A 21,572-nucleotide genomic window follows, 5' to 3' on the forward strand; every position below is an offset into this window, starting at 1 on the left:
AATGACAAAGATATGAGAAAAAGCTTCCCTCTGTCAAGTCTTAGTATTCAAATTCTTGGCCAGTTGCTCCTTTAAGAAGGAGAATAATGGGAAAACATCCTCCCCCAGACTTATGGAAAACCAAGGTGTTAAAACTTCTTCCTTAAGGAGAAACTTTCCTCTCAGGAGAGGCCCAGCAGGCGCGTAGGCCCTGCTGGCATGGCTTTCTTGGAAGCCATTTGAAGATCTTGGTCATTAGCTACACCACACTGGGGCTGGGGGGGAGACACGAGCCCACAGGAAACGAGGCCAAGAGCTGCACATAAATGTATTTGTGCTAACAGTATACTCAGCCTTGTGCAAACAGGGAAGGAATGGGTTTGCCATGCTGCCGCTTGCTAGTGAACAAGGCCCTCATTTAACCTTTACGTGCTTTCTCAGAGAGATAAACTCACAGTTTCTGACTTTCCTCCCCTTTAATAGTACTTTGTCTTTCTAGCCAAAACTTACGAAGACACTTGGCAAGCTACAGCAGTACAACAGCCTCAGCTGAAATGAACACGTCACACTTTGCTCTCACTTTCCTATTGTCTTGGTTTTCTCTTGTTTCCAGATTTCATCATATGTACCAAGTCTGGCTGAAAGGGGCAGTGGGAGGAGACACAGCTATTGCATTACCCTTTAGAGGACGATTCAGACCTAAAGATAGTTTTCACAAACCCAGAATTAAAATATAATTTAAATGTAAGGTTTTTTACGCATTAGGAAGTCTCTAATCTGTTTAATCAGATTTCTCAGATCTTCATTGCTTCTGTCCACTTGTTCTTTTGTAGCATTGGTTTTAAGCAAAACTGCTTGTGCATTTTGTTTTGCTTCATCAGCTCTCTGTTTCGCCTCAGAAACCTAAAGAGAGGAAAATTGAAGGCTTGATTGCATATCTGCTTATGCTTTAAGGCCCATTTTAAAACATTCAGCTCGAGTCAGAGGTAATAGTAATGAGAAATGCTTTTTCTCATAAAACTCACAGAACACTTTTAAAAGCTGGCCATGATCCATACCACCAATGCTAGTTTAAACAACTCAGGCTAATGTTTAGAGTTATCCATGAAGCTTCAGTTTACAAGCTCCCTTTTGGAGGATCTTTACAAGCATCATGAGGTTACGCAACTGAAGAGAAGGTTTTGAAGTGAGCCAGGCACATACTTTGTCAATTACTGTCTAAACTTGTGTTACAACTGAAGGATTTTTTTTTTTTTTTAACATCTAACAATGGATTTGGCGTATTACCATTCTGGAGAGTTGCTCAACTTCTGCTAATGCACTAAGGATGTCTCTGTCAAAATCCATGGCTTTCTGCCAGGCGTTGTGAGCTACGGTCACCAGCCCCTCGCAGCCCGGTCCTCCGCACTTCTTCTTTCCATCATCTGTTCGACAGTTTAACCCGCCACACTCGGACTCGGCACAAGAGGCTCCCGCGGGAGTGCCACATGTCTGCAGAGACACGTTAGACAAGGGAAAGAGTCACAGCTTTATTTCTGTTGCTGAGCTGTGAGGGGGATGCAGTTGGACACTGCTCTACACTATGTTGTTTCTGCCCCTTGCAGTGGCATCCCAAGTAGCCTAGGGAAGGAAGCTGAAGTAGAGCTGCAAGCAGGAGGTGGTTCCTGCTGCAGGGCCATACCAGCATGACTTAAATCTTTCTTCTGTGCCCCCTGCACCTTCCTGCCTTCAACTCAGTTACGAATAGCAGCTCCCTGATGCTGAAGTAGCTGGAGGTTATGAGGGAAGCCCTGCTGCACCTTCATCATCTACTTTTCCTGTACATCACCTTTCACTGTAAAGCTGTATTTAAGCTTTGGTTTCAAGCTGGAAGCTACTTCTGTCCGTATGCCTTTTGTTTGCAATCAGTCTTCACTACTGTTGGAGGGAAAACTGACCATCCCAAGACGCTATTTTGTGCAGAGTAGTATCTTTTCTTTTGCTCTAATGCCCTAGAAATGAAATATGAAGAAGCTGAAGTGCTCCAAGTTGAACAGGAAACTTTTTTTCATCTCCCTTAAAAAGCTGTCCCGTTCCCTTTCACCAAATGTTTGCTCTGATTTCATCTTTCCAGAACACTTTCCAATCTGTGAATCGTTGTCAAGGATGTGTTCCCATAGAAAGTTTCAGGGTAGGCTTTTTTTTTTAAAAAAAAAGGCAAAAACCCCCTATTTCAATCAGCAATATTTGTACTGAGAATTATCCACTGCTTGGTCAATTGTCTGGACAATGTTTTAGCCAGAGGGAAGACTGGAAAATTCCCCATTCTTTTGAGGTTTTCCCTTTCCACCCCACCCCTTTTGCCAAATGATAGTCACTAACCTACATACTTTGCAGCCAAAAAATCTCTCTGGGAAAACCTAGGGGCTGTGCCAAGTTAGCTGCAGCTGTCTCCTATGAAGTGTAAATGAGTCCCTCTTACCTGTTTGGCATGCAAACCAGCAGTAGCTAGAAAGCAAAAAGATTTTTTTTTTTGGTGTCCTGTGATTACACCTCCAAGCAACTCAGTGTTTATGGCTTTGATAAACATCTACCCAAGATTTTCAGTCCTCAAAATCAGTTAGGCAGGAATGCAGGGGAAGGGAAACTAAACAAAAAGATGCCTTTTTCTTCCCTCAGAGAAAAAAGGAGGGCTGGGGGAGTCGGGAAGGATGACAGTAGTTATAAAGGATGGGGACAATTCAGTGTGTGAAGAACTCATCCTCTAACAGAGGCCTGGCCTGCCCAGGGGAGTTAATGAGCAGTCCCCTGCAGCCTGCCTTCACGCAGGATTGTTCTCTGAATGCAGCTGGCCGACTTCAAAGCGAAACTAAGGGAACACCCAGCCTCTCCCAAGAAAAAGCCACCCTTGATCATATTTACAGATGAGCAGGCAGTTTCAACGGAGAAAATGCCCTTTTGACTCCAACTCCCTGTAAGTTCTGCTTTGTCTGAAGCACGAGGATGGGAGAGCGGTGATGCCGAGGAGGGCAGCCCATCGGTGCGAGCAGAAGTGCTGCCTGCCTGGGCACTGCACAGGCATAGTGTGTACCCTGTGGAGCTGCAAAAAGGAAGAGAGGAGCCTAGAGAAAGCAAGCACATGAACTGAGGACAGGCTTAAGAGGCTGGCTCTCAGGCCAGCAGACTTGCTACACTTTTCTGCACGTGGGAGCTCTGTCCACAGCAAAGGGCTTTGGGTTGGAGCAGGGGGGATGAAAAGATGGGTGCTCTGTTGGGGCTGGGAAGGGTAGCAGGGAGACCAGCATGATGGGCTGGTGCCTGAAAGCCAGTAGGTCTCAGAGCTCACCAATTAAACAGCCCTGTTCTAGCCCACAAAATACCCCATCACCCAAGAAACGTCCATTTTTTCATGAACAAACAGCATATCTCGGACTGTCAAGCCTTATACAGTTCCTCCTCACCCGTTGTTCTCTACAAACCTGACTTTATTTTTGCTCAGCTGCATACCTTCTCAGCCACTTCGGAGAGATCCAGGCTCTGCAGCTTGCCTGCGAGTTCATCCAGAAGGCGCGACTGCTCCTCTTGTTTAGCCTTGAACTGGGCCTCCTTCTCATTGATTAAGTCTTCCACTTCCTGCCGTGTTTGCGCTGACAGCTCCACAGTGCTATCGGGGTGAACAGTGGAGGCATTGACCCTCTCCTCTGCCTCCAGGGACATCTGGAAATACTTGGTGATACTATCCAAGGCTCCTGCAGAAATCAAATGGAGCTGCTCAGAAATCTATGAAGTAACCCGAAGTAATTTATATTATGCAGGCTGGCAGATGACACATCAGGGTTAGTGATATGACTATCAAGTTAAATGAAACACCAGCCTTTGCAGCTGCATTCAGTGCCATTGCAAGGATGACAGAATTTGGCTTGTTGTGGGGAAAAAAAAAGTTCATTTTTTTTTGCTTGGTTGACAGTGTGTCAAGTTTGCTGGATTTTGAAGTTAAACCTTTCTCTGACCCTAGTGTCTGAATTCTGCTTGCGCTGAGGGCAAAAGGAGATCCAGCCTTTTAGGTGTATAGGGCAACAGTCTAAGGATTCACTTATCCCATTAGTTCTTATTGCTTGTGCTGGGACGTCTGGCTTATGGAGTCACTGCTTGGAAATGGGTCAGAGCTTGCCCAAGAAACAACTGCTTGATGAAGATGCTGATTTATGGAACTGTTTAGTTTTGGACAACTCCTAGAGAGGCCTTGAACTGGTGTGAGGGACCCTGTGGGGGTGGCCACACTCTACATGTCAGGGCAGCTTTCCTCTGCAGAATGCCACAAGCTGTGGACTCCCCTGTTCTACATCCTATTTGCCTCACCCTGTGAAATCCTACATTCACTGGAAACAATCTCAGACTTCCTGCCAGGCAGGAAATTTAAAAAAAAAAAAAAAAATCCCATCTCTCAAGCTTGAATGAAGTCAGCTTTCAAAGTCTCCATGGAATTTGGTGAGATTTCTTTCTCCAGCAAATTTTGATTCTTGGCACATTTCAGTGTGCCAATGAACATGCAAGGCTTAGGTGGCTCAGAAGAACTAGGCCCTTACGGTATGCTCTTAGTCACAAAGATCCAGGTAGTTTTTGCAACCAGGAACAGCAATTTAACAGACTGGGGAGAGCAAGGGAGATGTCCAGGTGTATCTTGGAATCTGCTGCACTTTCAGCTGTTGTGTCTCATCCAAAATGTATTAATGAAGAGACTTTAAGACAATTCTGTGCCCCAAGAACTTAAGCTGGCTTTGCAATGTGCAGAGGGAAGAGAGGGGGTGAGGGGGCAAAACAAAATTCCTGCTGCATCTGCAACTCTGCTAATGCACAGAAAGAAGCTGCCCTTCTAGGAACTGTGTTTTATTACAACTTAGAAGATTAACCTGGTATTTAAAGCCATGCTCTAATTAAATCTTTGGCCACCCCACTGCTTTCTCCCCCTCTCAGTGACACTTACCCCGAACATCAGAGATCTTGATGAACTCTAGCTGTTCTGCAAGTTCTTTCACAACATGGTCTAGGCTTTTGGCATCTGTCTCCAGCGCACTCAGGTCAGTGTCTGTGCTATTGCTCTTCGCGGCTAAGGCTGACAGGTTTTCTTCTATGTCAGCTATCTTAACTGTAACATCTGCTGTCAGCTTTCTGTAAAACAGAGGCACAGGACTCAAGAGGGGGAGGAGCAAGGGTTGTAAGCCTCAGTGTTTCACTTTACTGAAGAGTGGTGGTTAGAGTCTTTCTGAGCTTCTCCCACGGCAGGACCTGTCCTCCCTTGTCAGAGCTGTAAGTGATTTGTAACAACATGCCTACCTAGAATACTGTTCTGTTTCCTTTATCATACAAAACTACTTTTTAATCTACCGCACGTTTATAAACTCAAAGCACCAAATTGCTCAGAAAACAGCTGCTTTGTGTAAGATTAACTGGAGGCAGATTCCAGAGGACTGGTGTAATTCTCTTGTATCATGGCAACTGCATAGGTCAGAGTTGACTACTATGATCCATACATAATTTGCTTCCCATCCCACACAGCTACAAATGCAGTTTTCATTACTACGAGCTCATGGGACAGATTTGAACTTCAGGAAGCGGGGGGAGAAAGCCTTAGTTTTAACACAATGGATTCTTTTAACTTGTCTGTAAAGATCCTCCTCACCAGCCGTTTCTCTAGGGCTATGAAGGAAAACCTCCCGCCCTCAGCATTCAGGATGGCCTCAGTGAGCAGGTTTTAGCTAGCGGGATAACCCTAAAAGGAAAAAGCAAGTGTATGTTACACGTCAGTGCTGCTGCAGAACAGAAGTGGGCATAGGAAGCTATTCCCATCCATGGTGATCCCACCGAACCCAGCATTTCCTCATTCTGAAAGAATCAGGCAGTATTTAAGCTCTATGATCAATTTACAGCTCTCTCAATAGCCCAAGACCCTGCTGTTTTCCAGGAGTCCTCCAAAGCCCAGTACTACTTCTGTACAGCTAGAGAGGAGCAAGAACAAATACATATATATATGTATGTATGTTAGGTAAAAGCAGCTGCTCAGCTTCTCTGACCTCCTTCAGTACACACAGAGCCCAAATGCAGCAGCAACCCCCAGCTCTCTAACTGCAGGCAGGGAGCTGCAGGACAGAAGTGTATCCCTAATTGAGACATTTGTTCTTTAATCCTCGCCCCTTTGCTTTGTGCAGTCCCCTTTACAATGCACGAGCAAGTCCGAGCAGTTGTACATAGTGCTAGAAAGCATCTGTAATCCTACTTGATTTTAAACTGCCCCATCTCCAAAAGCATAAACTACCATCTTTTGTATGCTTAGTCCTAAACCAAAATAAAAGGCTCCTACCCTGAGAAAAATGGAAACAATCCTTGTTATAAAGTTGGTGCTTCCCCCCACACATGCTCAGAGTGCAGAAAGGAGCCCAAGTTTCCAACTCATCAGCTACACACGGAAATCCAGGAATTTAATCTCTCCCCTCTTCATTCTCTCACATAATAGCAGTGTTTGTCCTTTGCCCCGGGGGAGCGCGAGACAAGCATGAGTGGCTCTGTGGTAATTAGCTGCCTGGTGCGCAGTGGGAGCAGGACAACCTCTGCCCAGAGCATGGCAGCTGCACTGCTCCTACCTTCCCTGGCCAGGTTTCTGCTCGCGGGACAGATGCTCACTGCTGGTGTCGAGCATGGGGAGGCGCTCCACCAGCGTGAGGAGCCGCAGTCCCTACACCCGGCTGGAGGAGCGGAGCCGAGCTGTCCTCAGCCCAGCGTGGGGATATCAGTCACTCAAGTAAATCCCAGCTCGCTGGCACTCCCACTCCCTCCCATGCTAGACTTAGCCCTGTAACTGCAACTGTACTCACTCTGCTTCCTCAAAGAGATTTCCAATGTTCTTCAGGGGCTCGGCAGCTGGATTCTGTGCAATGATGGTTTTAATTTCACTGAGCTTCTCCTCCAGGGTGTTGAGCGTCTGCTGGTATGGGCCGGTGACTCCAGTGATTTTGAGGGCATTTGCCCTATCCAGGAACTGCTGGGTCCTATTAGCCAGCTCGCTGATGATCACGTCCCAGAGGGCAAAGCACTGATGGCACGGCACGCAGTCAGGGAAGAAGCCCGAGTAGCCCCGGGAGCACTTGTCGCAGCGCGGCCCTTCCACCCCTTCATTGCAGATGCACTGCCCGGTGGCACGGTCACACTGCGGGGTCTGGATGCCACGAGGGTTGCAATCACACGCTGGAAGGAGAAGAAGGCTAAGGTGAAGGAAATGATGGTGGCGTTGGCAGGGAGATCGTTTATAATGAAGTGGTGAAATGAGTATAGAAGTGGTCTGTGCCTGGATTATTAAAAGCTAATTATGGATGTGTCTGCTTGGGTATGGGGGAACTAGGGCTGAGTGTGAAAGAGGAGAGAGAGATAGGGAAATAACTCTAGGGGAGACCAGGATTTGCACATCTCAGAAACAGGTACAATAATGGAGCAAGGATGGACACTTCTTCTTGCAATGTTTGGATGTCAATTGGATAGCAACTGAAGACAAAAATCCCAGTTTCACTCCTACAATGAAGCAGAGCAAGGCTTTCCACACAGGAAAAGAAATGACAGGCAGGCACATAGCAAAGGGTTTAAGAGCAAAACATGAGTGAAATGGGAAAAGTGACCAAGGAACAACCATTTACTGCCTCCTCCAGCACAGGAGTAGGGATCAGCTGTGGAATCCAGCAGACCAAAAACCAACCACCTTCCCCTGTGCCTCCCACAAACAACAATAAAAGGAGATAGATTACACAGCACTTCAGCAGCAGAGTTCCCTACCACAAGACACTGTAGGTGCTAAATGTTGAGGTGGCTTCAAAGAAGAACATGACAAATTTATGGAATAGCAGCCCTTGAGAGATCTTCTATGCAGGGGTACAGGACTTGGCTCAGGATGTACTCCTGACACCAATGGTGAGAAAACATTCACAACATGCATCAAGGAGTCTGGCACTTGGCTGACATTTTGGGTATACAGAAAATGGGAAGAAATCAGGCAGTGAAAAGTAGAATAAAACTAAGAATGTGGTTGTGGGCAACCCTGTCTGAGGGAGAAGAGAGGAGTCTTCTCCAACATGGTTACTAACAACCAAGAGCCTGCACGCAGTCACCCTCAAGTGGGAATGAGGATGATTAATAGATTTATTTTTTTTTAAATTACTTCACACTTTGAACACCAAGTCGGGAATTAATATTCACATCTTTCTGAAATGGACTTTCATTCTTACTTTATTTTTGTAACTGTGAATACCTACCTATCTTTATATGCTAGTCAGGTCAGGTAAGACCCAGGGCTCCAGGTAGTTGCCAAATTGGAGTGATAAGGTCCGGGCAACTCCCTTTTTTAACAAGCTTTTAGAATAAAGATGCATTTCTTTGGCACTAACCCGCCATGAAGTTACTCAATTAACTTACTGATGCATGGTCATTTCTAACAGCACAGACACACTTTGTACACAATAACACTATCAGGAGAAGCGTTTCCATGCAGTGGGGCTGCCACTTGACCTCTCCTCCTCCTTAATTACACAGGCAGCAGCAACAGAGGAAATCACCAACCTGCAAAGCCTTTAATAAAGGGACAGCAGCAAAGAACAAAAAGAGGGGCCTTGAATATATGCACGTTATCTACCTACCATCATGGCAGAGTACACCAGAAGCAGGTCAAGCGCAAGTTCCTTGAATAGGAAAAGGACTGTTACACCTGATAAAAGCCTTCACTTACACATCCATTTACCAGGCATCCTTGAAGGAGGTTAATGGTTCAAAAAGGTCCATAAATCAATTCACACACCCTAAGCACATGCCCTCTTGAAAAAAGGGCAAAACACAAAGCCGTTTTCAAGATTGTACATTGTTTGCCTCAATGCCAAAACACAGTGGTGGTCTTCAGTTCAAAAATTACACAAAGAGCCTCAGCAGAACAAATCACTCCTCAACAAAATGACTTTCTTGTACAATGTGAATATGATAGGCAAGAGACAAAAATAACTTCTGCTGCCTGCACAATTGAGCAAAATGGTCCTTTGTTCTTTGAATTATACCCTGACACAAGAGATTGTTTTTACTTTACATCGAAAGTGCTTAAGTAGTCAACTCGCCATGGAATATGTTCCCTGCAGGCAAACCCTCGAGTTCCTGTTTGAAGGTCAGTTAACCCTTCTGTCAACTAATAAGGCCCTCGGAATAATGATGAATTGTCCAAATTCCTCTGCATAGAAAGAGGCTAAATGGCATGTGGTTTTTCTCAATGATCCTGAGATCTGATCAAGTTACATGAATACTTGCTGCTGGCAAATCAGATCACTATATTTACTTGCGGATTAAAAAAGCTTAAAGTGAAAAAAAAGCCCCGATGTTGGTAATTCTACTCCTGAATACCTACATGTTCAGGAAAGGCAAATCACATGGCTTTAGCAGCATTTACATGGTAATGCAGATTCCAAAATCCCTGGAGCCAGAAAATGCTGGAGAAGGGGAGAGGAGAATTTAAGTACTAACTCGTTAGCAAAGGGAAAACCCAAACTCCACAGCTGTTTTTTGGGAGATAATAAAGAGCAAAGTAATTTATTCTAAAAGCAGCACAACAGCTGGAAGAATCATCACATTTCTAGAATTCTACAAAACTTCCAAACTGAGCTTTGTGGGACCCATGAGAAAACTGTATAAGGTGGCTAGAAACATTACTGTGTGTTATTTCTCCATTTTAGGATTCTCTATGAAGCCCAGAAGCAGGCAATGCTGGCTCTGAATTACCTCAGTAGTGTGATTCCAACATACATAAAATGGCTTTCAAAAGTGCTGTTTTCATACTTGCTCTTACTATCTTCCCAACCATGCACAGGACCACACCAGCTTTCAAACCAAAAGGTAAAACTGAAGATAAATTTATTTCTATTTTTAAGTAAAATCCATAGTTTAAAGGAAAACAAGAAAAAGCCTCCCTCAGTACTGAAATAAGAAGATTCTAGATGATTTTATTTCCATTTTGAAAATTTGAGAGGCATTTCTACACAATGGTCGTACGGTCTCTCTAGCTACAGCCCTCGGACAATTGCTTGCTGTGGCACTGACTGAAACATTTTTTAAATTCTCACAAAAGCATCACTGCTCCTCTTACAGCTCACATCCCATGAGCAAATCTTTCATCTTGCAAATGACACATGAATGCCAGTGTTTGGTTACATGTGACCTTTTTTAAAATCTAGATGACCTTAGCCAAGCGCTTCCCCTAGATATGATTGAAATTGTCTCTGTTCCTCACTAGAGTCAATCTCTGAGTACTTTTAGCAGAAGCTGGGGCCCAATTTCTGGACACCGCATTAATAACATAATTAAGCCAGCCAAAAACCCACAGCAACTGCACTCCAAGGTCATGTGGAACAGGACCTCCACCATCTCTAACACCTCTAGTGGCAGAGTCCCATATCCTGCGCCCTGGCCACCCACAACAGGCTAGTTTACACCCCATCAAGGAGCACATCCAAGGCCATTGCAGAGAGCATCTTCCCTTTACAGCATGGTGGGGATCGAACCCTTCACTGACTTCAGCTGTAGCCAGTTCTCAAGAGGAGGAAAGCAAGCCCAGGCCAAGACCATATAAAACCTTCTAGTTAGTGAGGAGCACCTTGAACACCGTGGGCCACCAGGCAAATAGCTCAGTGCACAGGTTTCACCTCTGCCTCATGCAACACCCACCTACCAAGAACTTTAGTCTCTGTGAGATTTCAGGGCACAACTTTGTCCTAAACTGATGAAAAAGCAACTTTGTCCTAAAGGGACAAAAGCACAGCGACAGTGGCAGGATCCATGTGAAAGGAAAGGAAGTCCTCCCAGCTGGCACAGACTGGAAAAGGCTAGCATAGGATTGGCAAATAACTCATGGAGGAGTAACTAAGCTACATATCCATCATTCATGATGGTGGGTGCACATCCACCAAAAGGATTCATGTGACATTTGCTTATCACCGCCAATGAACTGGGATGTGAAAACAGGACACCTTGATTCCTATCACCTGCTAGAAACAGAGCAAATGCTATGTGAGAATGATCCAGCATGTCATGCCCAGCATCACTTTTGGCCAGAGTACCCCAGCATCACCTCTAGCCACAGTGGAGTTCTTGCTTCTCTAACACGTCCTTTGTTAATGTCCAACTATTCCTATATGTGAGTCAACTCCTATGCAGCCCAGTGCTAATGATGCTCTCTGTTACAGCAGTTTTAATTTCTGATGTCCTCAAACACGCTAACTCAAACACAGTCTTCAAAGTATTGCTTGGCTCTGGAGATTTCTGCTCTAACCAGCACACTCATAAGTCTGATAGAACACCTGAGTAGCTATACCACATCTAATTTTAGCATATGCCTGGTTAATCTAATTTCTTCCAAGAAAACAAGAAACACACAGGCACATCTAGGGATACAGAAGTGTTTCAAATATTACTCCGTAGCTAGCTATGGCTTTATATTCCACTTAACATAGTATTTGTGGAATAGGGAAAGACAAAGTCCTGTAAGCTCCTTTTAAATGCCTTGCCTATGCTTATGTGACTAGAACCTGGGAAAACTGGTTCATTTTGCACTGCAAAACCACACAGATGTTGAATTTACTGCAAGAGATTTAGATGCCTTAACCAGTTTGGGTTTGAAATGGCCTTCAAGACAAATGGCTGATTACTCTCCCTTCACACAGAGAGGTGGACCAAGGCCAAGGTGAAGGGCTGCAAGTTAACACAGATGAGGCTTGCTTTGAAGATCAGTGTTATACAGGGATCAAATCTGTCCCTGGATAAGCAGAGCAGGACACTGCAGTATCTCCCATGGAAAATATAGTGGAGGAAAATAAGTCTTTTTAAGTCATTGGCCAAAGATTTGAGGTTTTCAAAGAAGCATTCACTAAATTAAACAATAGGTTTCTGTTTTGAAATGTCATTTTGGAACTGGATATATTGTTTTCTTTAATTGAGTGTTTAATTCAATCAGACATTCTTCTGTGGCATATGCTGACTTAGTGAAATCACATTATTGACAGGAAAAATTTCTAGCCAAATTCTTCAGTCAGGATCTGCTGATTAAGAACTTATAAAAGATTGTAGCTGCATCTGTTCACAAATGGATGTGCACATATGTGCATGCACACACACAGTATCCATGGGTAATTTTTATACCACCTCAATCAATGCATTTCTCTTTCAGTAATTCTTTTTCCTGATCTTAAAGATAAAAGTAGCACTCATACATGTTTATTGAATGTAGTCTTGTAGAAACCTAAGGGGAGAAATCCCAAAGAGGTAAATTACTAGCTCGAGGGGTATGCTTTAGGCTCACAAGGATCTATGAACATCTTTATCTTTCACTTACTCTGACAGCTCTGCTACCTTTCCTTCTGATTTTAAACATCTAGAACTCACTTCCATTTAAACTGCTGTAATTTAATGTGGCATATTTGCATATCACTTAAACTAAGATGTGCCAGAGCAGTTGATACTACAGCCAAGATGATATAATGGATACTGAAAGGGATGTATGAAGATCAGTCTGTTTAACGCATTATTGCAGGATGCTAGGAACAAGCAAGTGTCATACATCATCCTACACAGAACAGAAATAATTTTTGCAGAAATATTTTCTTTACTGCTTGAGATCAGGGACAGAGCGCATCAAATGTTTAACTCCTCTGCAGCAAAAAAACAAAAGGTTTGTTCAAACATGATTTCCTGGCATCATTTCCCAGTGGTAGTGAGGCACTATGATGAGAAAACCATTCAGCAATTTGTAAGGTTGAAAGTTTTGCAGAGCTAGCAAATTTCTTCTGAATAATCAGCTATTGATTCAAATTACCCTGTAAGCATATTGCTAACTCCAATGTTGAGCGTTAAGATAAGATCCCAGCCTAGAATTACTGGAGTTGTGCTGCATTTTAACATGCTAGAAGACCTTGCCAAAAGGGCAATTTTCTGGAAACAATCAGTATTTTAAGACATAGGTCAACTGAAATTATGAAACTCTTAAGTGAAAATTGCATTTTCTTTAGTGTAGAATTTGTCCAACTTCCTTTAGACACTTATCACAAAAGGAGAAGAAACATCTGCTACGGTGCTCTCCACACCATAAACACCTATAAAAGCAGCCTTTAAGATGCTGGTGTTAAATTAAGACTATGAAGGCTATTCTTAAATGGCAATAGGGTAATTTTCAGTGAACAGATGTTTTGGCACCAGGTACATAACAAAGACTAAAAACAGAAAAACAACTTTCTGCCAATGTCTGCAATGAGTATTTGATAAAAACATGACTTTTTTTCATTTTCGTTCAATAAAATTCTGTTTTTCACAATAGGGCTTGATACTCAAGTCCAACACAGAAGAATATTGACACAGGTATACTCCTTGTAAAGGGGATATAGCAATACAACATAATCTCATACAGTACCTTTTACTAACTGCACTCTGTTCTGTTTGTTCAATTTATTAAAGCAGTAATGATAGTAAAATTGTCATCTCCTTTATATTATATGAAACACATAAATTTTAAATATCTACTATGCCAGAGCACTGTTTGAGCTGCATCTGCAGCCACACTGTATCTCAGAGGCTTCCTGGGGGCCTGGAGTCTCCTGCCAGAATGTGCTTTGTGGGCTGAAGTCAGTGCAGAGCTCAGCATGCTGAGTCCTGCACTTTGGTTGCCAGGCTTTGGAAAAGCTCCAGCAGAATGCCTGGGAGACTCAAGTTTGATGAAATTTGTAATCCTATTATTTACTACCTTAGCAAGGATTTTTATGCACACGCACACATTCACGTGCAGGCTTGCGCAGAGCTGCATATAGCTCGCAGCTAAAGCAACAGCTAGAAGAGTCCTGCAAAGGGGCTGGCACTGCCCCGCTAGCAGACGATGCTCACAGCACAGCTCCTGCTCACTGTGTAAGTCCTCATAGGGACTTACACAAGGCTGAGAGAGATGCGCTGGGCTTTTCCCTACCCTCTACACCTCTCCTGTGCTTGTTTCAGGCATTATGTTAAATAAGTAACTTTTGTGCTTTTTTAAAGCATGCAGTAAACAGCCTCCAAAGACCCAGTCCTACAGGCTCTCTGCAGCGTGTAATCCCCAATGGACATCTGTGGGTGTGGGAGCACACCCAGTACTGAGGGGTCAAGATGCTGCCCAAGCGTAGACACCTCCCTTAGCTTGCCCCAGCAGTCTGGTCCCAGTGTGACCTCTGGGGACATGCAGGGAGGACAAATCGGATGACGGTTTCTCTTCACTGCAGGGAGCACAGACTACAAATCAGAGCACCCAGACCAGGTGCAAAAACTGATCTCCTCCACCTTCTGCTTCACCATCTCCAATCTTACCAAGATTTCTAGAAAACAAGTCACAGGCAGCAGCTGGCAATGGTCATTGCCATCAATGGGGACAGCAGGGAAGCGTGCCCTGGAGTCTGGTTTCCAGAGGAGCGTGCTGGGACCTCAGGGCGACATCCACAGCTTGGTGCTGCTACAGGTGCCTGGGAACCTGTGGGGGACTGTGGCCCCCAGCCTGTCCTAAATGGGCCATTTTTTACATCTCCACATAGCTGTGTCCAGAGGTTATTTGCAGGCACTTGTATTCACATGACCTCACTATTTTTTTCTTTAGTAATAAAAAAATTTGTAAAGGGTGTCACAGCAACATGGGCAGTACAGTCTCCATTTCTCAGCAGGAGCTTGTGTCTATTGGTGGCAACAGCCTGAAGACCTTTTGTGAAGAGATCACACATTACTGTCCTTTGAGTGATGCACCCTGTGATTTCCAACCTTGAGCAAAAGCCACTTGCCCTGGCCAGTGGAGGATCCCACCCTGGAGTCATCGGGACTGACACCACACGTCCGCATCAGCTCAGTGCCTGCAGCTAAGACTGTCTGTCCATACTCACAAGGTTCAGAGCTCTCACCGTTCCCTATCCAGATCAGTTTGTATTTTCTTTCTGAACAGAGAACAAAATGTAGCCGTATTGGCTGCTTGGGCCAGCGTGAGCGTGTCACTGAGGGCACGTGGCAAACGCCATCACCAGGAGTCTGTGCATCCCCCTGCAGCTGGAGCTGACGTCTTTGTGATGAATCCCTGTCTCAGCTCCAGCTTCACCTTGGCCACAGGCCACATTTAAGCTATTTTCCAGGGGCATTGCTCTGCAACTCCTTAAACGGCACAGTTTTCCAGTTCGCCTGCAAACTGCTTACCACTGAGAGCTGCATGACTGCCAGCCTGAACATCACCCCTCTGCTCACCAGGACTAAATGAGAAGTCCTGAGAAGTCACTTCTCTCCCTGCTGAGGAAGGACGGGAGACAGGGCGGGAGGCACTGACCCCACCATGCCAGGGACACTCAGCAGTGCCATGGGGCTGGATGTGCTCCACAAGCAAGCGCATGCTTGGAGCCCGTCTGGGGCATCGCGCTGCAGGCTGCCGTGGCTCAGCCCTGGGCACTGGCTCTCCCCACCTGCCGCAGAGATCTCCAGCTGGATGAAATCCTAAAGGAAAATCTGCATTGCCATCCGAGTGAGTCTCCCATGTCACTTGAGGGCAGAAGGGGTGGCAGGTTGGAATGAAAGCATAGAGCTTGCATGGTAAAAACAGGGTCTTATGAATATATCCTCTTTTTACTTCAAAAACATTAAAAAGCAGTTTTCACACACTCAAAAGATAGCAGAAACTCCATGAGACACCAGAAATGCTGGTACGCTGCAAAATCCTGCTGATAAGGTATGCAGATGGACTCCATCAATAAACTCTGATGGAGACAGCTGATACTGAGAGACAATCCCTGCCCCGGAGCCGGCAGGGTCAGCACCCCTCACCATGCCAGAACACACACAGCCTCCCCAAAAGGCTGCCTCGCCCCCCGAAGAAACCCAATATGTACTCAGGAACTGGGACAATTCCCTAGTCCTTTCATCTGCTGCATTAAGCAAGTAGCTGTGACCTGCCTATCTGGTTAGATAATGGGCTCTAAGGTATCTCTATTGTATGGGATTTATTAGAGACCACAGCAAGCACATTCCTCCCTGCAGGAAAAAATACCTTAATCTACTGCAAACCCTCCTGGCAAATGCTCTTATTTGAACAGATCAGAAATACAAGTTTGTTCTGGTCTGGACAGTGTTTGAAGTTTCTTTTCCAGCTAATGAACAGACTTGTTTATAATGAAAGGACAGAGAGCATCCAGTTTTCTAAACAAGCGACTTCACGGCGCTCTGTTTTGTGGCATGTAGTTATGGCTAACATGCTGCATGGTCTCTACTCACTTCTTTATTTTCATCTGAAATATAAGGAAAGTCTTCTACTAAATCAAAAACCTTCTTTTTTCAGGCCCAGTCTCCCTAACAAGACACAAGAGGAGACAGTGGTCTTCCACTATATGCAATCAAAAGGCAAAGGAAACTGTTTTCCAGACCAATATTCAAACCCAAACATTTGCAATATGTTTTCTTACCACACCAACTTACCTGACAGCATTGCAACCTAATGGTTAAAGAAGAGTTAGTTTCTAAACAGAGAGGCTTGTCTCTGCGTAAGGGTCTGACAAGAAATAAAATAAACCAGGCAAGCACCAGGCCTGGCTCCTGCCATGCCTGCTGTCCTCAGAGGCACCCAAACCCTGGGAACAGACCCCACCATGCTTTCCTCCCCCATTTCCAAGGTTCATGTGGGCACTGATGGGGGTCACCTGAGGGGCTGCTCCTGGCAGGGGAGTCTCAGTACACCGAGGGGTGACGGCACGCCTGGCCACTGGCCATTTCCAAAAGGAGCAGGCTCACCTGCAAAATAACTCACCTTGGCACTCCACGCCTGGGTCACCCCAGAAGAGCTCCTGGCACTCCTGGCAGGTCCGACCTCCAAAGCCCGGCATGCACTGGCACTGCCCCGTGAACTGCCAGAAAAAGCCCCAACAGGAGATGTGACCACCTCAGCAGCTCAGCCCCGCACCGGAGCAAAGGCCAAGCCGTCAGAGCATGCCCTCACTCCCCTCACCTCATTGCAGGCAGGCCCAAGGGAGCGCGCAGGGTCGCAGCCACACTGCTCGCAGCCAGCGCCACTGGCGAGCCTCCATGTGTGGGGGGCACAGCGGTCGCAGGTCTGCCCCACCACGTTGGGGAGGCACCGGCACTGCCCTGTGGCTGCCTCGCACCGGCAGTTCTCCGAGTCCTCGCAGTCCTCACGGATGGTGCCCAGGTAGTTGCAGACGCACTCTGTGAGGGAAAGAGTGTGGTGCCTCAATGTTAGCCTGGCCTCTTGTTACCAGACTGCCTGGAGTTCACATCTGGTTTATTCTCTGAGTCCCCTGAGGTGCGGGCAGATGCTGGCGCATCCCAATGCCCACAGCCAGGCCTGACTGACCCAATGCTGAACAATGCCCAGCACCATGCAAGAGCCCTCATGTCCCAGGCTGGCCACCTCTACAGCTTCTTCCCCAGCACACAGGAGGTGACAGGAGCCCCTCGTTCAAGCAGCCCAGCCTTCCCCCTCTTCTCTTTTCCTCCCTCTGTACACAACCAAAGCCCAAGCCTGTCTGGCTCTCGTCAGCCTGCTACGGTGGCGGATCTGCTTGGAGTGGCCGATGGTGTGCCAAGCAGAGCAGGGCTCCACTTGCCCACCTTGTGACCCATCTGACCTGCTAGGCTGCGTCTGGTGCCAAGGGAGAGGAGGGTCTGCCTCCCCACTGCCCAGTTCGGCTCCCCACCATGGCCCTTGCTCCCACTGTCCAGACACATCTTCAGGGACTCTGGTGTAAACAAAAGCCAAAACCTCACCCCGCCACCCCCATCTCTGGAGAAGAGGTAAACAAAGATAGCTAACAAGAAGGCAAGAAACACCCCTCCCACAAAAGCCTCATCCTTTCAGCACATGTAGATGCTGTCAAATGTAAAGGACTCCCCTCCCTGCCAGGAGGCCCGCTGAGCTGCAGGGCAGCTGCACACAACTCCAGCTGGAGGTAGTAAGGTTTCTCCTCCACCCCAAAGGCTCCCAAGTAAATTAAAAAGAGTTCGGGCAGCCACTGATGCCCCATGACATGGCTGGCGGAGGGGCTGCGGCCATGTCTCGCACTCACTTCTGCAGTCCTGCTGCACGGCACTCCCGTAGTAGCCCTGTTTGCAGAGGTGGCAGTTTTCGCCCTCTGTGTGATACAGGCACTTCATGCATGTTCCCGTCTTCTTGTCACAGGCCTCTGGGTCAGTGCTGTCGATGTTGTTGTTGCACTGGCATGGCTGGCAGGCGCCACCAACCTCGTCGGGGCTCCCAAAGAAGCCAGACGCACATTCATCACATCGACTGCCTGTTTGAACAAACAGGCACGGTGGGAATTACCATCACGGCTCGCTAGTGCGCAGCCCTGTAAACGGCAAGACTGAGGCAAGACAATAACGGTCATTAATGGTCTGGGGGGGTGTTAATTAGACCATGCTCAAAGCAACAGAGGTAGCGCTTGGTGAGACTGCAGCAGCTTGGTGTGGCATGGATGGTACTGCCTGGGGCACCAAGGCATGATGCTGCAACCCAGCTGTCAGCACGCTCGTCCCATTGGTTCCACGCTGTCCTGTCCAACTCTGCCAACCACCCATCGCCCCTCGCCACGCTGCCAAGGATGAGGTTCACAGTGGTGATGGCATCGCCTGCACAAGCCACTCTGCCCTGGCACCTTCCAAGTGCTGCCAACTTCCAGTAGCAACACATTGATGCTGGTGCTGTGGTCACATCCAACAACCCATAGGAACATACTCACGGGGAGGTTCAAGCCAGCCAGCCCCCCTCCACGCACCCACCAAGTACCTATGTATCCTACGCTACAGACACACACGACTTGCAGTGTGACCGGATCCTGGTAACAGCCGCTGGCAAACTGGCGTCCACTCTCGGGGCCATCAGGGCAAGGGCAGGGGCGGCAGTGGTCACCTGATCCCAGGATGGGGTCTCCATAGTAGCCAGCCAGGCACCTGCACACAGAGGGGTACATGGCATGCAGGGGACTGCAGGCAAACCAACTGCAGCCCAGCCCTGCCATAACTACACTCAGGTTTTCAACCACTGTGAAGAACCAAAGGGCAGAAACATCCTTATGGCTCTCCCATGCCACTCACACTCTGAGCAGCTGTGCCCACAGAGGCAAATTTGTCTGGTTTATGCCAGTGTAAGAGCAGGAGACCCAAGGCAGACGCCTCTCGAGAGGCCTGCAAAGGAGAAAGCCTCTCTGAAGCCTTGGGGTCCTGCAACGTGCTCTCGGCTGCCTGGGCAGGCACTGCTGGGAAGGCGCAAGGCTGCAGGCAGGGAATAGGGGGTCCCCACTCCCATCCTCCTCTGGCTCCCAGGGTCCAGGGGCTTTCCCTGTGGCTTCACATCCACCTGAGCACCATTGCTGGAGGGGCACAGCTGCTGCACCCATCCTGCTGCGGGGTAAGAGAGGGCTGGGGAGGGGGCACGCACGGTACCTCTCGCAGTTCTGCCCTGTCGTGTGGTCCCGGCAGCTCAGGCACTCCCCGGTGTAGGGGCTGCAGTCGTCGGCATGGCCGTTGCAGTGGCAGGGCTGGCAGCTGGGGAAGCCCCAGAAGCCGGGCAGGCAGCGGTCGCACTGCCGCCCATACACCCCGGGAAAGCAGTGGCACTGGCCCGTCTCCGCGTCGCAGAAGGCGTTGTAAGAGCCTCTGGCATGGCACTCGCACGCTGCAAGGAGAGGGGGAGAGGGGCTGTGTTTCCACAGCAAGCCCTAAATGCAGGGCCCCGACCACAGCACAGTCCAGAGCCAAGGACTTAACATACGTCGGCATCCGCTCGGCCCAAAACTAAAGGTGCCAGGGGCACATCTGTCGCACTGTCTTCCAACAACGTTGGGACGGCACTGGCACTGTCCTCCGCTGGGGTCGCACACCGAACTCAGAGAGCCCTGGGGGTCACACTGGCATGCTGAGCAAAGAAAAGCATTGGGGGGAGTGAGTACTGTGGCACAGGACACAAACCACCTGCCTTATCCCATGCACACGCCTTCCCCATGCAAACTGCTCTGCCTGCAAGCACCATCCAGGCGCAGTTTGCCCTACAAGTAGGTAGTTACGTACATAATGCGGTCTCATGTAATAGTGCAGAAATGCTGAATATAATGTTCTTGCAGACGTCCGTCATGGGCGTTTTCACAACACTCCTGCTGTTTTCCAGACACCGGTACCTTTGGAAAGTTTCCCAAGCGCTGTTTGTGACCACGTCTTCACCCGAGCCTCCCACTGTGAATATGTCCAGTGATTTGCAGTATGGCATGAGAACAAGCTACAAAACAATTTTACAATGACAAAGTGTCACTCTTTATAAATAGCCTCCACCAAAATTGTGAAAATTCAGTATTATCCTACTTCCTATTATCCTTTTTTGGCCAAAAAGCAAACAACCAGACAGAATTTGGAAGGGAAATGACAGTATTTCTCTAGTTTTTGGTGAAATAGCTCTGGTATCTACAAAAGTCTTACCAAATCTACCAAATTCTATCCATTCAAAAGAAAAAGGTTGATGCTGACATTCATGTCATACACGGCACACATTAGCCTCCCTAAAGAAACTACAGGTCTGTGAAACTAGTTGCAGTCCTGTAAAATACAGCAAAAGCCTCTTAGCAGAAAAACAACTCACATACTTTGAGACTGAAGAAACCTATACTGCTTTACACTGTTCAGTTAAACTCTGGCTACAGCTGTAAGCAACGATGTTGTAAAATATTACTTTGGATTTACATAGACGCATGCCAGAGGAGAGGAAAACTTTCAGGCTTTTAAGTACACTTTTACCCCAGCGCATCCCTGAAATAATTTCTGCTCACAGAGTCAATGAGTGTGTACGGGCTCTCTGTCTCCGTATCCACTGAGGAGTATTGGGGCAGCTCCAGGCGGATAGTGTAATTCAACCCCTTCTCAAAGCAGACGGGCCGCGGCAGAACAACGTATCTGGATTAGGAACAGGAAACAATTCTTACTTCAAACATCCAGCACCATAAAGCGTTTTAGGTAGCCCTGTAAAGCAATCAAGATAACGGAAAGCAGCCAAGACCGGGCAGAACAAAAGCTACGATGTGAAAGAGGCAGTTTGGAGGCTTGTGCAAGCCAGAACCGGAAAAGCTTATCAGTAAGGTGAAGAGTCATACCGATGTTCACTCACCCGCTGTGCAAACACTTCCCCCCCCACCTTTACTCAGTGAACGAAACAAATCGGAAAATGAGAATAAACTTAAAAGCTGAGTCTACAGACACAACATTAAATATGTTTTTATAACCCACTGAAAATTAAATTTCATCCATTTTCATAGAGACCATGGCAAACTGAAAACGTGACGTTACTCTGTTTCAATTTTTTAAATGCTTTTTCTCCTTTTGGCCCATCCAGTCATACTGACCTGGAGCCGGGTGACAGTGAGACGACCTGATTATCATCATCGGGAACTGTATTGCCACACCGGCTACCCGTGGGAATCTTGCCTGGACGCGAGACGCTGATCACAGCTTTTTCCCACTGATCTGGCAACTGAGGGAAAAAAAAGGCTGATCAGCATCAAGCAACGGCTGTA

At 47.0% G+C, this 21,572-nt stretch overlaps 1 protein-coding gene across 1 annotated transcript in view; it reads right to left on the bottom strand.

The window, feature by feature from the left end:
- Positions 1–21,572, bottom strand: part of LAMB1 (laminin subunit beta 1) — a 44,327-nt gene that overhangs the window by 4,149 nt on the left and 18,606 nt on the right. Inside the window, exons 15-28 of the mRNA XM_074870000.1 lie at positions 21,402–21,529; positions 20,832–20,955; positions 20,083–20,287; positions 19,787–19,930; positions 19,459–19,690; positions 18,803–18,966; positions 18,084–18,308; positions 17,006–17,223; positions 16,808–16,904; positions 6,828–7,197; positions 4,943–5,127; positions 3,466–3,707; positions 1,267–1,470; positions 738–882 (exon numbers count right to left, since the gene is read on the bottom strand). Coding sequence (XP_074726101.1) covers positions 738–882; positions 1,267–1,470; positions 3,466–3,707; positions 4,943–5,127; positions 6,828–7,197; positions 16,808–16,904; positions 17,006–17,223; positions 18,084–18,308; positions 18,803–18,966; positions 19,459–19,690; positions 19,787–19,930; positions 20,083–20,287; positions 20,832–20,955; positions 21,402–21,529 — 2,683 coding nt within the window. The remainder of the gene's footprint in view (positions 1–737; positions 883–1,266; positions 1,471–3,465; positions 3,708–4,942; positions 5,128–6,827; positions 7,198–16,807; positions 16,905–17,005; positions 17,224–18,083; positions 18,309–18,802; positions 18,967–19,458; positions 19,691–19,786; positions 19,931–20,082; positions 20,288–20,831; positions 20,956–21,401; positions 21,530–21,572) is intronic.

The sequence above is a fragment of the Strix uralensis genome, chromosome 5 (assembly GCF_047716275.1).
Source record: "Strix uralensis isolate ZFMK-TIS-50842 chromosome 5, bStrUra1, whole genome shotgun sequence".
In the NCBI taxonomy this organism is placed as follows: Eukaryota; Metazoa; Chordata; class Aves; order Strigiformes; family Strigidae; genus Strix; species Strix uralensis.